This window comes from Saimiri boliviensis, chromosome 2, assembly GCF_048565385.1.
Source record: "Saimiri boliviensis isolate mSaiBol1 chromosome 2, mSaiBol1.pri, whole genome shotgun sequence".
Classification (NCBI taxonomy): Eukaryota; Metazoa; Chordata; class Mammalia; order Primates; family Cebidae; genus Saimiri; species Saimiri boliviensis.
Genome location: NC_133450.1, coordinates 149,801,276 through 149,821,357, shown reverse-complemented (window position 1 = coordinate 149,821,357; position 20,082 = coordinate 149,801,276). Strand labels below are relative to the sequence as shown.

At 35.8% G+C, this 20,082-nt stretch overlaps 1 protein-coding gene across 3 annotated transcripts in view; it reads right to left on the bottom strand.

Annotated features, from left to right (window-relative positions):
- Positions 1 to 1,492: 1,492 nt before the first annotated feature.
- ALDH1A1 (aldehyde dehydrogenase 1 family member A1) overlaps positions 1,493 to 20,082 on the bottom strand; it is a 305,164-nt gene continuing 286,574 nt past the window's right edge. For all 3 annotated transcript variants that reach the window (XM_074394665.1, XM_003935614.3, XM_074394666.1), the window contains 6 exons: positions 17,988 to 18,090; positions 16,113 to 16,297; positions 11,470 to 11,634; positions 9,179 to 9,336; positions 6,782 to 6,856; positions 1,493 to 2,089 (listed from right to left, as the gene is read on the bottom strand). In XM_074394665.1, coding sequence (XP_074250766.1) covers positions 2,017 to 2,089; positions 6,782 to 6,856; positions 9,179 to 9,336; positions 11,470 to 11,634; positions 16,113 to 16,297; positions 17,988 to 18,090 — 759 coding nt within the window. In that variant the 3' untranslated portion in view covers positions 1,493 to 2,016. The remainder of the gene's footprint in view (positions 2,090 to 6,781; positions 6,857 to 9,178; positions 9,337 to 11,469; positions 11,635 to 16,112; positions 16,298 to 17,987; positions 18,091 to 20,082) is intronic.

Here is a 20,082-nt window from a genome sequence, read left to right as displayed (position 1 = left end):
GTAAGTTTGAGAAACTCTGGAAATGGGTGTTAAATTATTTCCTATATAAGAAGCCAATGAACTTCCTTTGTTCTTACATTGTTGCACTTGACTGCTGCAGCTAGGAGTGTCCTAATAACAGAGACGCTGCAGTGTCTGTTAATGTAAAATGATAAACTTACATAAAATCTGAAAAAAATGTTATTCTAAGTTGCTAAAATAAGAAAATTTTAGAATGTGTATAGTTACAAATGTTTACTTCATTTGGGCCTAAGTTATTTCGTGTACGGAAGTACAACAGAAAAATGATAACACAAGCAGCAATTGTTTGTTATGAGGGGCCCATGTGTAAGCTTGGTGGAGTTTGATGCAGAGGATATTTTTTTCAGCTCCTCTCTTTAGATTCCCAGATCTCTCCTTAGAAGTCTAAGTGGTTCCCTCATCACATAGGATAACTAGGGTGTCCTTTTTTTTTTTTTTTTTTTTTTTTAAGAGAGTCCCACTCTGTCATGTAGGCTAAAGTACAGTGGTATAATCATGGCTCACTGCAGCCTCCTGGGCTCAAGCCATCCTCCTACTTCAGCCTCCCAAGTAGCTGGGACCATAGGTACGTGCTCCTATGCCTGGCTAATGTGTGTGTGTTTAGATAGGTTTTTGCCCCTGTTGCTTAGGCTGGTTTCAAACTCATGGGCTCAAGTGATCTACTTGCTGTGGCCTCCCAAAGTACTGGGATTACAGGAGTGAGCCACTGTATTCAGTCCAACATGGGTTTCTTAATGTTAATTGGTAGTAACTGAGGAGGTAAGGGAGGGAAGGCAAGGTCTCTGCTAATTTGGGGGAAAAAAACGCTCTACTAAAACTAAAAAGGTTGCAGGACTTCTCAGAACCTATCATATGCTGCTGATGTGCAATTTGAAATTCCAAGAGGGGAAAATATGTTGTATAGAATTTTTCCAAATGTTTTTTCAATGGAACATGTCCCAATACATTCTGTAGAACCTCTTTCCTTTTTATTCATTGCAAATTTGCTCATCATTAAGGTTTATGTTCCATCAAATTTCCTACATGAGGCCATTCCCGATTCCCTCAGTGACCTCTTCTGCAAGTCACTGCAAGTTTCTAAAATCTTCATTTTTTTAATGACCCCTCCTTTTTGTGGGGTAGGAATTGTGTCCTTATCAACCACTAAAGAGCTTCAGATAATAGACAATTCATTATTCACCTATTTTTTTTTTTTTTTTTTTTTTGCAACACTTTAGCACATACCCCAAACTTTGTAGGAACTCAATAATTGCTTACTGAAGGACTGAGGCCATCTATTTCAAATGAAATCTATTGATTTCAAGAATTCTTCTGGAAAATAAAACATGTTTCTTTACCCATTTGAGAATGGGCGGATTAGACTTTCACTTGTAAATGTACCTTTATGCTCAGTTTAATACTGTTTTTAAGTGACAACAAGAAGTCACTGTAACCGAAACTTGTATTTAAAAAAATTCAAAAGTAACAAGAATCATGCAAGGTTGTTTTTATTAAGCTTTATATTCAGTTTACAGCTACATATTACAGGTATTATTTCATTTGACAAGCAGACATGACATCCTAGGAAACCTTTCAAAACACTCCAAGGACTTCATAACTACTGGGAACAGAGCAATTTACTCTGTAGTTAATATGTATGTTAAGTACTTCAAGGAATCACTAAGGGAAAGAAGCTAAATGCAACTGTTCCCTTTCTATAAAGTGATTATCCTGGAAAGGTAGCTACAAAGAAAATCACATAACTATGACAAAGCTAGAGAGATCATACATCCAAATTTGTCTTTTTTGTTTAGGATTTGGGGGTCACATTTCAGAAAGCAAATAATTCTTTCAGAACAAACTACAAATCAAGTTTTCTATGGGTAGTATTAATACTAATAGGATTTAGCTTTTAAGAAATCAAGAAAAGAAAAATTTTATCTTTAAAATCTACTATATTAGTGACTTAGGAGATGCTTAGCTATTGAAGAGTTTCTCTCCACTCTTGTATTTTCTTTATGAGTTCTTCTGAGAGATTTTCACTGTGACTGTTTTGACCTCTGTGTATTCATGGAAACCGTACTCTCCCCTAGAGAGAAGGAAAAAAATACCCACAAACACCATTTAGCACAGCAGAGTAAATATATTGTAGTTCATGTTTGGTACAAGTTTTATCTTGTTTTACTGACCAGGGACAATGGAAAATAATTTCCTGTGTACAGAGCATTTCCTATAGTAGCTAGTGAATCATAAGATTTCTGGTCTCACACAGATTCCCTTTTGGAGAAAATTTTCTTTAAAACTTTCATTTTAGATAATCATGTACTGTCAGTTTATGTTCTCACAGAAATTGTCTCCTTTTAACATTATTCTACTTGATTTAAAAAACTAACTGCAGATGCAACAAGATCTTGGGAAAATGAAAACAAAAAGCTCTAAAACTACTTAAAATGCAAATCAACCCAACAAGAATTTTGTCATTTATAGTTTAGATTTAGATAAGATGTACATGCGACAAGAGGAGAAGTAGTACTGTATGATCACTCCAAGCTCTAAATCTAGTTTACAGTTTTACTGTAGTACTAGAGTAGAGCTTGTATTTACCATGTGCGATTGTCATAGAAGTGGTAGGGAGATAGAAATTGATCATGGTTTCATTTTTTGTCTAAGGCGCCCTAATATGGCCTGAAAGAAAATATTTTACAGCTGTAGTTTTAGCAAAATCTTTTGATTCCTGGCAAAACAAAAACCTGACCTTTGTGGTTTAAAGTATTTTTTTAGATTGTTTTCTTTTTAAGAGGATGAAGAGGATGGATAGGTCTAAATTCAGGCTCTTGGGCTTTTTGCAGTTGCTGGTTTTTCTTTTTTATACAACCTCCTCTATCCCCTAACATTTACTTGTGTAACTCTTACGTTCAACCCAAATGATCAGGAATTAACCCAAGTCAATCAGTTTAGACTCTGGGACCTTGTTACCAGGTTTATGGGGACCTCCCACCAGTTTTAGAAACTGTGATTTACCCCTTGTTGAAGAGATGACTAAAAAGATTGGGCTCAGTTATTCTCTATATTGTTTTGACGAGAGGCTTAAATTACATGTATATAAGAGTAGTCTTAAAATCATAACACTCAGGCACATGTAGGCTTACTGAGGAATAAGATCTTGATCCCTTTTTACCCCTCCCTTCTTGTGATGTAGACAGGTATGTAGAAGACATTATTTTCTGCTGGGTAACCTAATACTCTTACACTGATTATTTTCTTGGGCAATTAAGCTTTTGAAAATACCTTTTAAAAGCTTCAGTGAGCATGTTCCTTAAAGTAATTAAAGGGCTTAGCCTCAGTTGTCTGAAATCCATTAAAAGATAATATTTTAATAAGTATTTTATCTCAGAGTTAGATCAGTCAACTTTCACCAACAGGCTTTCCATTGTACTTTGGGTCACTTAGGCACTTGAAACTCTTAGGAGAGTGATAAGCATGATTATTGCCATGTTCAGACTGAAATATGTCCTGCTCTTCAGGATTCCTATGCCTATACTATATCTAAGACATAAACTCCAAACATCTGTTTGCATTTCTCTTCATCTTACATAGTCTGTGAGTTACTGTTTGTGTACTTCTAAAATCTTCAATGTACAAATCACCTGGGACCTTATTCAAATACTGATTCTGATTTAGTAGGTCTCAAGTGAACCCTGAGTTAGCATTGCTAACAAACTTGCAAATGATACCAACCTAAACTTCTTGTCCAGTGTCCACACTGTATTTAAAAAGAAAGGCACTAGTAATGTACATTACATCTGATTTCCTCTCTGTATCCAAGATAGAGACTGGCACTAATTAAGTAGGCACAGAAGAATTGTTTGGTGAACAGATCTGGTCAATGTCATCAAGAAAAAAAAATTCATTTGTGTTCTCACTATATGACTGTTTATACTTCCTTGCTCCCCTTTTCTATAGGACGGGGGGAAAAATATTGTGTGAGGTGTCGAGAGCCAATTCAGTCTAAACTGGCATACTAGCAAAGTCTTAAAGGACCTGTGTTAACCTAAGTGAACTGAGTACAATTACACAAAGGGAGACATTTCTGTCTTTTAACTGATTCCAGGGCCAACACTATGATCAGAGATGCAAAAAATCAAGGTTTGCATCCTCTGTATCATCACAAAATACATTAAGGTCCGCATAATACCATTTTTGGCTCTTTGAGGCCTCTGTTCTCAACTGATCAATTCTGTCTTTCTATGCTGAGGAAAAATTGTAATTTAACTCTTGAGAGTCATTTGAGGTTATCGCCTGAGTATATATTTCAGGTTATTGCCTGAATTCTCTTGGAACATCTGGCAGCCAATGACTTGTTTATTAAGTTCCCCAAATTTGGCTTCAGGTAGACTGTTAATAACCATAGCATTCTCAAGTTGAATTTTGAAGTAAGAAAAAAAAAATACACACATACACCATAACTTTGTCCTTTGTATTTAAAAGAAATTATCTATATACACATTCTAGGTTTTTAGATAACTACTGATGGTTGATTCCTGTTTTCAGTCCTTCTCTTGATTGATTTCTTTATGCCTTCACCTAAAGTCTGACCAAATTATGTTCAACAAAATTGGCATGTTTGGTCTACTTTAGTTTTGCGTTCCTTTTGATTATTTTATCTTTAATGTTCTCAATGAAATGTGTTGTTAGATAACCAGGCCAGCAATGAACCAACTGCCCTTCAGAGTAATCTAACCTTTGTTCTGACTTTTTGTACAAAGTAATTAGCTGTGCGAAGAAAGAGCAGACACTAGGGCAGGAAGAAATCGTTTGTTGAATTTACACTTTGTGACAGTTATGTGGCTAGGGATTTAACATTCAGTATGTCATTTAACTCTCACAAGAACTCTCATTCCATCTTAAGTGGAATGTGACCATCTTCATGAACTATGAGAAAATAGAGGCTAGGAAGTTAGACCGCTTGAAGTGGGGTGCATGGCAAACAAGTGGCAGAGGCAGGAATCAAACAAATTCAGTTGGCCAGACTCCAGTTGTTTTCTCAGCTACGCCATGCAGTTTTCATGGGCTAATCTTTTGTTCTATCTCAACAATGTTCTAAACATATCCATGGCTTTTCACTACTCCACTAATAAAATCTAAGTCAGTTTTCTTAAATGCAGGACTTCTTAATCTGTATCATATGTAACTCTGAAGTCCTATTTTTCACCCCCATACATCCACACCAATCAACCGAATTCACTAGCTCCTCAACCTACCACATGTAATGTTCCATTCAAGAAAGCCCTCTTCTCCACTAATTGACATCTTACACTTGCTTTCTGCCCTAGATGAAGTTTCTTTTCTTCTGTTAGGAGACGTTTTCTTCTCCATCAACTGCAATTAAGTTTTTAACCACTGGATTTCCACTGGGGTCAGAATCATAAAATCAAATCGTAAGCATGGAATAGAGCTTAAAAGATGTATTTGCTTGTTCCAGTCTCATATGCACTCACAATCCTTGACCTTGTCTGACAGATGACAATAGTGATGGTTAGAGAGATGCCATCCTGACTCTTGTACTCTGGTACTGTCTAGATTTTCTTCAATACTTTGCTCTGTATGTTAATTGCTTCTCTGCCTCCATGGGATATGGAGTCCCAATGTACTGCTGCTTATTTCATAGTGCATGTGGGTTATTCTGCATGTCTTTTTACATATTCCTCCTGTCACCACAGTTACGTGGAGGATGGAACACAGCGTCACGTCTCTGGGGTTCCTAGAACCTTACACATAGCAAGTGCTTACTGAATGCATATTAAGAAAGTAGACTGGTCATTTTATAATTCTCCCATTCCCCTGACTCCCCAAAGATATTTGTTTCCTTGTAATTTTGCTGATTCATTAGAATACAGTACATAACTATTTAATGCATTCAGAAATTGAGAAAGACCCATTTTCACTTGCTAATTACAAAATGAGGAACTTTACTATCTTTGTTTGATACTATAAGGTTTGTATGATTTCTTTTTTATTCATAAATGTTTACATTTATTAATATATAAAAGTTTTAAGAAATAAAATGACTAAAATTGTTTAAATGAAATCAGCTAAGCATATTGCCACTACTTTCTGTGTTTACATATATATGTACACACTTAAAAAGTCTATATATACGGTTTCAAAAGCAATTGAAATTTCATAAATGCATTTATATATAAATATCCTCAATCTGGTCACTACTATAAAACATGTTTTCCTCAGTCAAATTTCCTTTTAGGTTTAAATTTTAAGACTAAAAATAACTCATTATGGCAAGTAAAAATTTTAAAGTCTACATCAATAATATCTCAACAAATGGGAATCGTTCCTCTTACCCTGAAATTTCCTTTACATAAGTCATCTAATTTGCTTATTGAAAAGGTTTATTCAAATAACTAGAGTGTTTATATTTGCACCTTTCTTATAATCACCAGTTCATAGTTTCTACCTGTTTTCTGGAAATGTTTCCCAAATGGATTATTACATTCATATAATTAGCAAGCAATATTGCAATCACCAATGTAAATTGCTTAATTTAGTCCCTAATATATAGTGGGAACTTAGTAAATTATGCTGCCCTTCTGCAATCACCTTTTGCTCTTATGGAGTACATCCAACATTTAATTAAGCTAGTTGGTGCTATGAATCTCCAGGAAATAACAAAGATAGGTTTTATTTAAACTATGAGTTAATTCCCTGGGAATAAAAATCATTTTCATTAAAATACATATTTATCTGAATAGAACGTTAATCTTACAGTTCTCGTCCATTTCCAGACATCTTGAATCCACCAAAGGGGCACTGGGCAGATACCACACCATAGCAATTCACCCTGAAAAGAAAAAGAAGTGCATTATGGACAATACTTAACATGTGAAAAAAAAAAACCTCCTTTTGGCAATTTTAGAAATTTAGAAAGCTCCTTACAAACGCCATTAATTTTAATATACTCATTGTGATTTAAAAAAAGCAGCACTATAAATTAGAATGTAGACATATAAGGCTACACACTACCTAGAAACAAATAGAACAGTACAATTACATATGTGGATAGCCATTTTGGTAGTACATTGAGTCCCTGAGAAGCGGTAGTTTAAAGAGAATAGTCACTATGCTGTAGGAGGAAGGATATGGTTTGCTAGAGGCTAGAATTTGTGGGATGGGTATTCATTACTACTGCCTGTATAGGGATCAGCTTATAATTCTCTTCATGTTTCTGTACTTAACAGGCTAGAATCAATTTTCTTTTGAAATTGTAATATTTATCATATTACTCAGTTAATTTTTTCCCATTAATTGGTTAAATAAATTGCCTAAACAGAGGCCTTAGCAGGAGTTGGTATTAATTATAATTTATTCCCTGTCATATTTAATAAAGTGTTTAAAGATGCTTATATAAACAAATATAATTACATGAATGGGAGTGATTAGAATTTTATAAAAAATTACAACAGAAGATCAAGATGGGGAAAAGTAGAATGCAGTTTTGCAGATCATCAACAATCTCTTTAGCTTTAAATTTCCTAGTGGCCAAAGTTAGCAAAATCTAATTACTTACATGATTCTCATTATATACAAAAGAATTTTTTTTTTTCTTTTTTTTTTGAGACAGAGTCTTGCTCTATTACCCAGGCTGGAGCACAGTGGCATGATCTCAGCTCACGATAACCTCTGCCTCCCGGGTTCAGGTGATTTTCCTGCCTCAGTCTCCTGAGTAGGTGGGATTACAGGTGTGTGCCTGCCCCAAATCAGTTTATACAATTTTAAAGCCCCTGAGATGATTCTAATGGACAGCCAGAGTGGAGAACCACTGCTTTAGAATATTGTATAGGTCCAGGCTGGCATGGTGGCTTATGCCTGTAATCCCAGCACTTTGGGATGCTGAGGCAGGCAGATCATTTGAGGTCAGGAGTTCGAGACCAGCCTGACTAACATGGTGAAACCCTGTCTCTACTGAAACAAACAAACAAAAAAGATTAGCTGAGCTTGGTGGTGCATGCCCTGTAGTCCCAGCTACTTGGGAGGCTGAGGCAGGATAATCACTTGAACCCAGGAGGTAGAGGTTGCAGTGACCCAAGATTGCACCATTACACTCCAGCCTGGGCAACAGAGTGAGACTCCATTTCAAAAACAACCAACCAACCCAAAAAAGAATACTGTATAGGACTGATCTAGATGTGGCTTAGTGTTGGAAGGAAAATAATCTTGGGCAGTCACCAGAACTGAGGGGCCAAAATGGGGCTAATGGGACCAAAGTGAACCAAGACATAGTCTAGAGATTATGGTTGTGTATAGAATGCAACAGTTTGAGAGACACAGACTTCATGTTTATATCCTCTCAAAGTATAAAAATAAGAGATGTAAACTAGGTCAAAAATGAGAGAGAGAGGGGATCTTCAAAACTCAATCTTTTTTAAAGTAACTTCAATGCTCTCTAATAATCCTAGAGTAAGAAGGCTGAAATAATAATTAAATATTTGCATATACAAGGGTACCAAGTAAATGTTGTTTACTGATTAAACAGAACTTATTCTTTTACCTACCTGTATACAGCATAATACCAAGTGCCCAGAAATTACTTAGCAATTCTTATATTAACCAAGCATCAATTAATATTTTCGGTACGCAATTTCAAGAGTCTAAATAAAGTTAAAGAAAATATCCTTCCCAAGTTCTTCCAATGTAGTAGCTTTTTTTGTCTTTTTTTTTTTTTAAAGACAGAGTTTCACTCTTGTTGCCCAGACTAAAGTATAATGGTGTGATCTAGGCTCACTGTAACCTCTGCCTCCTGGGCTCAAGTGATTCTTCTGCATCAGCCTCCCCAGTAACTGGAATTACAGGCATCTGCCACCACACCCAGCTTTTTTTTTTTTTTTTTTTTTTGGTATTTTAAGTAGGGATGGGGTTTCACTATGTTGGCTAGGCTGGTCTCGAGCTCTGGACCTCAGGTGATCCACCTGCCTCAGACTCCCAAAGTGCTGGAATTACAGGTGTGATTCCCCCACACCTGGCCTTTTGTTTGTTTTTCAAGGCAGCAACTGCTTTTCTAACAGGATAGGCAATTCCAAATGGAAAATCCAAGTCCAAAAACATTCAAGGTCATCTGTTAATGTCGTTATTACTGAAAAGGCTGTATTACTTAGATTGGACTTACCACACTGTTCCTGCCTGCAGAGCAGAGGAGATTGTTATGGCTTTATCAATGTCTTTGGTAAAGATTCCAGCTGATAAGCCATAGAAAGTATTGTTTGCTCTTTTGATCACGTCATCCAAAGATTTAAACTTCATGATTTGCTGCACAGGTCCAAATATCTATACCACAAGAAATAAATGAGTAAAAATAATAGGTTAAAACAAAATATTTTAAATGATACTGTAGATTGTTTTTCCTACATACTATCCTAAATTGATTAAGATTTTGTTTCTCATCTCAAATCTTTATGTGAAAATCAAAATAGGTAATTGTAGAAATGGCAAGTAAAAACATGGTCAAGTGTTAAATTCCCTTTGGAAGAAAATAGGGTACAAATAATTAAGGCAATATTAATTTTCTAGATGTTGGAATTACGCTTTTGAGAACTTTTGTGCAACCAATCAGTAATTTCAGAATTTCTTTTTCACTTGGGAATGAATATTTTAAATTTATTCTCTAGTTTTTCTTATCTTCCAGGTCATTAAATACAACAATAAGCCCCAGAAAACAAACTACTGGATAAACGAATAGGCAATGATTGATATAATAATAATGTTTTAAATACTTGTATGCCATTGGTAAAATATTAACTATTCTACTGTACTCAGATCTTCCCATAATTAGCCAAGTTAGATAAGACATCATGACCTTTTATTCTACTCTGTACCAAAATCTTAGGCAACTTAAATATATCAAACAGAATCGTTCATTACTGCAAGAGCTTATACATTCTAAGCCATCCTATTTTAATTATAGTATGATGTCATTGGTAATGGCTATAATTGCAGGACAGAAAACAAAAATCACAATTTGCTTATTCTATCCTAAACTACTCTTTTGCTTTCACTAACTCTCTGGTTACTGCAGCCAGAACTAAATTCACCCTGTATCTCAGCCTGAGGTAGAAGAAAAACAATGAGATTTTCTCTTTAAAATTAAACTCCTATATTTCAATAAAATGTTTATTAAGATCAAATAAAGACTTCTCTGAAATTACCAGAATTTTCTGGGAAATGTGAATGAAGGGAGACAAAAATCAGAAATGACAAATGGTTTTCTGGTGTTCACCACTGATTTAAATGTTAGAAGGTAGGGGCTACTGTTTGATAGAGGTTGAGTGCCAATCTTAATGTTATAAATCTAATCATATTTGAACTTGGGACTCAGATGCACAGCAGCTACTCTAATAAATGGGTTCATATTTTACACAATTTTAACTGAACCCAGCACATACCTCCAGGCTCCTACTTTGAAGTAGCAAGCTAGCTGTTCTTCTATGTATTAATATATTATAGGAACACAATAAATTTTTTAATTGAAAATTTTTTTTCCACCTCCTATGTGGTATTAATCAAAATATGCAAGAATGACAGGTCAATTTTTTTTCTAATTTTGAATACTGTAGTTAAATACTTGGTGAGCATATTTATAATGTAGATATACATTATATATACACACACATATACGCTAACCAAACATTTAACTACAATATACAAAATTAGAATGTCAAACAGCTGAAATAAATAGGACCAAGAGCACATAGAAGGTAGAAGTGATGGAGGGGATGAATGCTGTTTTCAAATATGTGGATGGCTGTTATGCAGAAAAAGGCCTAGGGCAAACATGGAATCAGAAAGTAGAACCTACGTATTTACCTCTGGTGGCGAGAATACTTAAAATGGACTCTCTTAGCAATATTCAAGTATATAATACATTGTTATTAACTACAGTCAGGATATTTACAATAGATCTCTTGAACTTATTCCTCCTAATTTAAATTTTGAATCCTTTTGACCAACATTTCCCAACCCTCATCCTCAACTGCCCTAAGCCTCTGGTAACCACCATTCCAATCTCTGCTTCTATGAGTTCTAGTCTTTGAGATCCCACATATAAGTGAGATCATGCAGTATTTGTCTTTTTGTGCCTGTCATATTTCATGGAGCATAACATTTTTCAGATTGTTGCTGCAAATGACAGGATTCTTTTCATTTCCTTTAAAGCTGTGATGGCAGCATCTAAGAATTATTAAGCATCAGATCATGTGGCTGGACATTTGTGGCTGGCCCCATGGATCCCTGACTATTTTTTAGTCTCCATCACAAATAAACCTCTATTAATAACAGAAATAAACAGTAATGTTTACAGAGAAAGATGTTGGAAAGAGCTGGGAATTTTAAAGAGACACTTGTATACGCACATACAGACAAACCATGGCAACAAAAAGAACAGAACAGAATGAAACCATTTACCTCCTCTTTGGCAATGCGCATCTCATCCGTAACATTAGAGAACACCGTGGGCTGGACAAAGTAGCCTTTATTCCCCCACGGGCCTCCTCCACATTCCAGTTTTGCCCCTTCTTTCTTCCCACTCTCAATGAGGTCAAGTATTTTATCATATTGTTCCTTGTCAATCTATTTGAAAAATATCAAGTGAAAAGAAAAAATGTAGTCACTTGTAAAGATAACACATTGCAGGGCCTGTTAACAAGGGCTTCAAAATGCTAAAATATTGCAATTAAACCAAATATGGAATCAAAGTAGCTAACAGAGGCTCAGATTCATTCTTTGGATATGTTTGTTCTCATAACTTTTTAGGAAAAAAGTCCCTTGAAGATAGATATTTGTATTTAAATATTTGTTTTACAGTTACATAGGAAAGCATTCAGCATTGCAAACACATAAAAACCTTTTACATAATTGTCATTTATTCACTCTAAATGCCTGTTTATCTAAATACATTTACCTGGAAACTATTGTACTGGCTGAAATGAAAGGAGGGGGGAAAAGAGAAAAAAGAACTTTGTTACTTGGTTTAATTAGATCTGTTGGGAAGCAGATGCTTTAAGACTTTTCTTAGAAGACTCCTGAGCCTCCGTTTGATCTCCCCATTTCTGAACCACCCCCTCTGACCTGTCAAATGCCCTGGGACCATAGTCTGGGCATCCTTCCCAGTTCCAGTCCCATTGGGGTAGTCAGTAGGTTTGCTTACAGTTTCTGGCCTGTCCTGAATGTGACCATCCTGCTTCATTAAATGAGCCATCTCTATATGCCAAGTATTACAGAACTTAAATGATCTTTATTTAAACACTATTTTTACAAGGAAAATAAATGAGTTCAGAGTTCTAGTTGTGAACACCAAAAACACATACCTTTCCTTCAAGCACTGAAATGGGGGAGTAATTTTTGTCTCAATTTCTGTTTTGTGACATTAAATGACTGGGTGACTCTTGGATTCCAAGTAATTGGTGAGGGCTGCCTGTTTCAGGTGTAGCAGGGGTTAAGGATTAGAGGGAAAATAGGAGATCTAAAAGCTAAGATGGGTTGGAGGGTGGAAGCTTTTGCAGGTTTAACTTGTCACTACATGAAAAGTTGTGTTTTTCACTTTCTCTTACTCTTCTCTGACTCTGCAAATCTTCTCTATCTTCCAAAGCCAAGAAAAAGCTTCCATAAAGTTATTTCTAACTGGACACAGCCTACCCCTCATATTAAGCACTATTTGAAACTAGAAACTATTTTCTAAAATTTGGCACAATATTCGGTACAATGTTGCTCAATGGCCTTTAGTGTAATATTTAATATATTATCCCACCAAAAAACCATTCCTTCATTTTCGGCAGATTAAGGAAATTGTAGTGTTAAGAAGAAATATTTAAATTTCTACATAGGTTGAATTGTAACAGACTAAGGGATGGGGTTAAATTCTTCCTGAGTAAGGTATTCTAGTTTTTCAATCAACAGTCAAGAGTCCATGTACCTCCATATAAAGCTTTTTGCTTTATTGGAACATACTAATCTGACTATGCCCTCAACATCATGATATTTGGTTTTTATTTAAAGATATATTTCCCAAGTCATCATGTTTCCCTATCTGTGACCACAGTGAATACCCAATGCCAATCCAGTCTCTGCATACGTACTGGAGAAAAGGGCTGAAAGACTTATTTGTTGGAAAACTTAGATGGTCTAACTTATAAAACCACAGGCCTTTGTATTTCGGTGCCTCACTGACAGTGTGGTCCCACAGCCAGCAGCTATGGCATAACTTGGTAGCCAAATGTGCTTCTCTGGCCCCATCTCAGTTCTCCTGAATCCCCAGGCACAGGAAGATTAAGGAACACTGTGGTGGAGCTTGGGACTACCAATAAAAAATTAAGCTCTACTTAGTGACTGGTCAGTTTGGTCTGGCTAATTTTGATTCACTGTAAATATAGTCCTCCTTCAGAAACCATCTGATTGACCATATATAAACTTGACCTTCATTCTGGACACCAGGAACTGTTCAATAATGCTAGAATGTAGCTGGGGCTCTTTCATATAATGAGCCATTGGCCTGTGGGCTTGTCTATGAAATATAATAGGTAGGTCATGATACTGCAACAGTCTCAAAGGAGACTTTTTTTTTTTTTTTTGAGACAGAGTCTCACTCTGTTGGCAGGCACCAAGCTGGAGTGCATTGGCACAATCTCGGTTCACTGCAACCTCTACCTCCCGGGTTCAAGCAATTCTCCTTCCTTAGCCTCCGGAGTAGCTGGGACTACAGGCACACGCCACCAAGCCCAGCTAATTTTTGTATTTTTTTTTTTTTTCTGAGACGGAATTTCACTCTTGTTACCCAGGCTGGAGTGCAATGGCGTGATCTCGGCTCACCACAACCTCCGCCTCCTGAGTAGCTGGGATTACAGGCACGTGCCACCATGCCCAGCTAATTTTTTGTATTTTTAGTAGAGACGGGGTTTCACCATGTTGACCAGGATGGTCTCGATCTCTTGACCTCATGATCCACCCGCCTCGGCCTCCCAAAGTGCTAGGATTACAGGCTTGAGCCACTGCGCCCGGCCCCAAAGGAGACATTTTAATGTGTTTGACTGGGTAAATTCTTTGATTCCTTAGGCTTAATGTGTTAAAGATGATGAACTAGAAAAAGCACTTACATGTTCTCAAATTATTCAGAAACCATGTATCAACAAAAGCAATGAGTAGATATAGAAGTCATTGATCTGTATGATAATTATCACCATTGGTATAAATGGAAGCATGTAATTTTACTAGACATTTGAACATGTGGACCAAGCACTTTGATAGATGCATTTTATAGATTATCCAATTGCACTGCAGAATTATTCTTCAAAATTGAGATTTCTATGCCCATTTTACACATAAGACAATAGTTTCAGGGAGGTTAGATTTTAAATCCAGACTGTAATTCAAAAGTCCATTTTTCTACACAGTGAGGTCTTCCAGCTCAATTTTTGAGTCTTTGGTTGAATTGTGAAGATGTCCTAATGGAGGAAATTACTGCCCAACAATTAGGTATTAGGTATCTTAAGTATTCTCTTTTTTTCTTCAGGTCTATCTATCATTCATCTATCAATCCATCAAGAAAATAAGAGAAGTTAGATAACTTTTAGTTAGATGAATAGATACTTAGAGAGAGAAATAATCACAAAAAAACCACTTAGAATTCGATCCTTTTTGAAATGGGAGAACAAGTCAAAATTGATCTGAATATATCTTTTGGCATCCATATACCAAATATGAAAAAAAGGCAACTACTTTTATGTACTCATTAAACTCAAAGACAAATACAAAACATAATGGGATTAAGATAAAACAAAGTATGACTTCACTAGCCAGTTATTTTAGGGATTTTAGATTTCGATATGTGGCACTGCGTAAGTCCTAAGATTTATCTACTTGGACGTCTTGAGATGAACGGGAAAATCCAAGACTGTTCAACTTACTTAGACTGTGAACTCCATGGGGTTTGAGATCAAGTCCTCCTTGTTCCTTTTGGCATTGCCAGGTACCCATCTCAAGTTTTAGCTGATAGCAGCATTCACTAACTTTTAGTTATTTGAATTTACTTTTGGCTTAGTGAATGAGTCAAGAATAGTGTTGGGTTTCAAATCAATAGCACATAACAGAGTATAACTGTTAGTGTGAAAGAATAGAGGCTCTACATTTAATATCTAGAGTCCACAGCAGGATTTCTCGGCAGTAGCCCTGTTGGCATTTTGGGTCTGACAATTCTTTGACATGGGGCTGTCCTGTACTTTGCAGGATGTTCAGCAGCATCTCTGGCCTCTACTCACTAGATGCCTGCAGAGCCACCCATTCTCACCAAAGTCATTACAACTTCAAATGTCCTTAGACATTGCCAAATATCCCCTGGGTGAGGGGAGCAAAACTGCCCCTAGATGAGAATCACTGCTTTAGAACAAGACCCCAAAGGGCAGGAAGAAATTCACAACGAAAGATCCAGAAGCTTAAACAATGAACAGAGAACTATACAAGGAAGAGGGAAAGATATCTTTGGATAAGAGAGAGTGATAACTATTGATTTGTTGATAAAGTCTACAAAGAAAACTGAGTGCCCTAGGGGAATAATTGGGCTTTAACATTGAAATAAAAAGCTGACCACAAAGGAAACTCAGGACCTTTTAGGACACTCATGCTGCCATTAGGGGGTCAGAGTAACTGATGACTTGCAGAGGATTTAGGGGTGAGCTGTTTATAATTGTGGGATTGCAGCTGAGATGAAGAATTGAGGAAGAAATGACAGGAAGGTATAAGAACTTCAAAGTGAACAGAGAACTGTATATAGGAATCAAGAGGTTTGCAGAGTGAGGAAAGCAAGAACTTTGTTATTTTTCCTCATGTCTAACTCTCAGCATGGTTGTTAAACTGTTACTGGGCATGAAAACTGGGCAACACAAAAACAGCATAGTTTCTTATCATCGGGAGTGAGATTGCTTTTCATCACCAAAGTGGCACAACACTGTTACCTAGGAAGACGTGCAGATAGGAAGTAATCTTAATAAAATCTAGGCCTAAAGAGGATACTTTATTCCTGTCATCTGTAAATGGTCTCCTTTCTATTCTATGCTTACCTGAGGGCCTTGAGTCACTCCTGGGGTCAGAGGATTTCCAAGAACATACTTCTTAGCCCGCTCAACACTCCTTCGAACAAACTCATCATAAATGGATTCTTCCACAAAAAGCCTCGATGCAGCTATACAACACTGGCCCTGGTGGTAAAATACCCCATGGTGTGCAAATTCAACAGCATTGTCCACTGCAAAGAAGACATTCACAATAAAGAATTTTCTAAGAATTCTTTTTCTAAAAAGTTTCTAAAAATATTTTCTAAAAATTATATATTTTATATGTTTCTCAGAGGCAACATGGCAAATTATAAGTTGTATAGTCAGACATAGGTGGGCTCAATATAGTTCACCTCCAACCAGTCAGGTGGCAAATTAAATCTTTATGATATTCCATTTATGGAAAAAATAGCAACATACAGAATCTGAAGAAGCAGTGGTTACTATTACAACTTTAATATGGACATCACCAAGAATGTAGATTTCATCATTAGATCAAATCTCATTGCAAATGATTCATGTAAATATTTCCAATTATATAATTAGATGATTGCGATTATTTCTTTCAGGCTCCAGGTTTTAAGCAGATAATAAAAAGAGAAAACTGACATGTCTATTGAATTAAATAATTTCAAGAGATTCTTAAATACTCTACTCAATAGGAAATGTGATCTTTGTGGGAAAGAAAAACAGAATAAAACAAAAATAACTAAAAAACAGCAAAAAACATGAATACTCAGAATCACTCACTCACCCTATGATTTTATTCTAGCAAAGACATTTTCAAAATCTATCTAAAGTATATTGTATTATTTCATATTCTTGCAAAGACATTTTCAAAATCTAAAAAGTATATCGTTATTTCACATGTACCTATAAACTTATTTATTTTAGGTGATAAAAGGTGCATTAAAAGGAAGAAATAGTTTGCTTCATTAGTATACACTAAACAAGAATAAAATTTTCTTTGCACTTTAATTTTCTAAATGCTCGAGATTCAATTCAATGTTATAGCAATTGGGTATTACTATTTATTTTGTGAACTAATTACATCTGCTTAAGTTGTAGCAGAAGAAGTTTACATACAGGCATGGTAAAATTAGAAATTTGTCATTTTTATAGAATATTTCACAAGGTAGAGTGTTGTAAAATATTTCAATTAAGATCAAAACAGCAACATAGGCTAATTCCATGAAACATTTGTATTTACAGCTTCAAACAGATAATGCAGTTGTGAAACAAAGAGTTAGAAGAATGTTTGACCATCTATTTCTGTGAATTAACTTCTACTTAGAAAATAATTAGGAGATAATACTTGGTAATATTATCAGAATGAACTCAAAATATTATATAGCAGAGTTACATCATATTTGTAAGTTTAAGATGCATAAGCCCAGCTCTATATGCTAGGAAAAAATACTTAAATAGTGGGTATAATTTTCTTCTGGTCATTTCATTCAATGAGTATATGACCCGGAGTGAAGGGAGAGGGCAAATGTGAAACTGCCATCTGCTCAGTTGTTCTCAATCTAAGTCCCATTCTGGTGTATCTCCTTAGCTCAATGAGATGCTAACAATCACAGATATGAAATTTTAAATACATCGTAGCCCTTAAATGCAAAATGTTTACATCACCTAGAGTACAGCTGAGGAAATAGCAATCTACGCTAAACCAGGAGGAAATTGTGTCTATTACCTATGTGTTATTACTTAAGGATGATCTAAGAGATTTTCAAGAGTAATTCTGGTTTCTAATTTCTTACACTTTGATGTTAGAAGCAAATGCTTTTTTTGTGTGTGTGAAGTTCAAGTTCACTTTTGGCATTATCCGACACCAAAAATGATGAAGGATGAAAAGTTAACAAAGTGGCTTCTACTCACAGTCAGCATCAGCCAACACAATGCAAGGGCTCTTTCCTCCTAGCTCCAGGGTCACCCTCTTCAGATTGCTTTTCCCGGCAGCTTCTTTGATGATCTTGCCAACCTGAAAGGGTACATTACAAAGGAGGAGGCTTACCTTGCTGTCATGAACACAGGTTTATTTAGCATTCTAAATTTGTGTGATGTTTGTGCCACAGTTAAATTTCATTTGGGAGAAACACCAAAGGCATGGTTTTTTTTTTTTTTTTTTTTTTTTTTGAGATGGAATCTTGTACTGTGGCCCAGGCTGGAATGCAGTGGTGCAATTTCAGCTCACCGTAACCTCTGCATCCCAGGTTCAAGCAATTCTCCTGCGAATGGTGTTTTTAAAGATTTGGCACCTTTAGATGTAAAAGGCTCCCTCATCCAAGTATACAGACATAAAAGAAATCAGAAAGATGCTGATTTTTCCTCATCAGCAAGGAAGCAGAGTTATAGAACATGATAACTGATCTTGATGGCTACACAGAAGGCTATTTTTCATTTTAATCAGAATTTCATCTCTCTACACATTGATCAGACATATCATGACCCAATTGCAACTTAGCTATTTCATTTTTTAATCCCTCTCTGACATCCAGATAACTCTATCCAGTCAAACTGACATATTCACTACCTCTCGAGTCTCATCCTTCTTCTCATTATTTGTCCACCCCAACTTGGACTGCCTTCAAGTTCTTTTTTTCTTAGGGGTCTAGCTCATATCTTAGCCTCTCCTTAAATCCTTCTCTAATGACACTAGGTCAGATGCTAGAAGAAATAACAGGACTATTTCTTCTCCTAGTCTCCCAAAGAACCTCATGAAAGAGCCTTCAGAGTCTGATTCAAAGTGTATTATTTGTATAGGAATAAATTTCCTAAACAGATTAACTCCGTGGTAGCAGTAACAATAACCTATCACTGCATACCTCTTCACACTAGTGTCTATGACAGAAGGCTCATTTAACTGCAGATTGATTGACAGTCTCTCTATCTCATTCGTTGTCTCTCTTCCCTCCCAACATACACACCTTTGAACAGTGGAACTGGAAGAAAGAAATGGGATCCGTGCAGCTACTTCAGCTGGCTGGAATCCTACTGTCCTGGTTTCTTCTTTAATGCTAGTTTCCTCTTTTCAGAGAAAGACTTGGTTTTCAATTTTTTTTTTTCCTTTGTGGATCCCTTCCCATCAAGATTATTTTCTATAGTTGTTTCTGGTTTTCCTATCTCTAAAAACTTGGCTGGTTTTACAATTATTTCTTTTTTTAATTATTTGTATAATACAATCCACCAGCATGTTCTTTTCTTTTCTTTTTTAGAGGGAATTCACTATTTTGCTTCTTTTGTTCTCTAGGTTTCTTTCTTTACTCCACATGTCAGATTTAATAAAAAGTTTCTATCCCAACTGAACAAGAGAGAAATAGATGCTTAGTGAGTATATATTTAAATTTTATATTGTTACTGAACTAACTGCTACTGTGCATTACAGAATAGGGCATTAATATGCTAATGTTTTCATCTTATTGAAGTATGTTATGTTTCTAAATCAAACCCCTAAAAGTAGATTAATAAAAAAATAAAAGGAGATTTGCTCTGGGGAAACGCTGTCTGAAATTTCCCATACATGCCATTCCACAACACACTGCTTATGACCACTTTCAGAAACTGAATTTCCATTTAAGGTGTTAGAGTTTTAATTCTGAAGATAAAAAAACTTACTTGCCTGTCACCCTTTGATTTCTCCAAATTCTTTCTGCACCTTTATTTTTTTATTTGTTTAATTTAGGTTTGCTGGAGAAACTTCATTAAATTAGATAACTTTTGTCTTGGAGAAGGGAATAAAATCAGATATATTTTTGTAAAAGCTATAGATATCAAAAGAACTAGCATGAAGAATGGTTAGAAGTATTAATGAGAAAGAAAGGCTACACTTTTCCTTAGCACAAGTTTAGATGGCAAATAAAAGGCTTGAGTTTTCCCCAAGGTCTAGTTAAAGTCAAAACAAGGAGACATTAATTTTTGTCTCATAATTTAATTCCCTTACTTGGAGAAAAGTAAACATTTATCATTTTTCTCA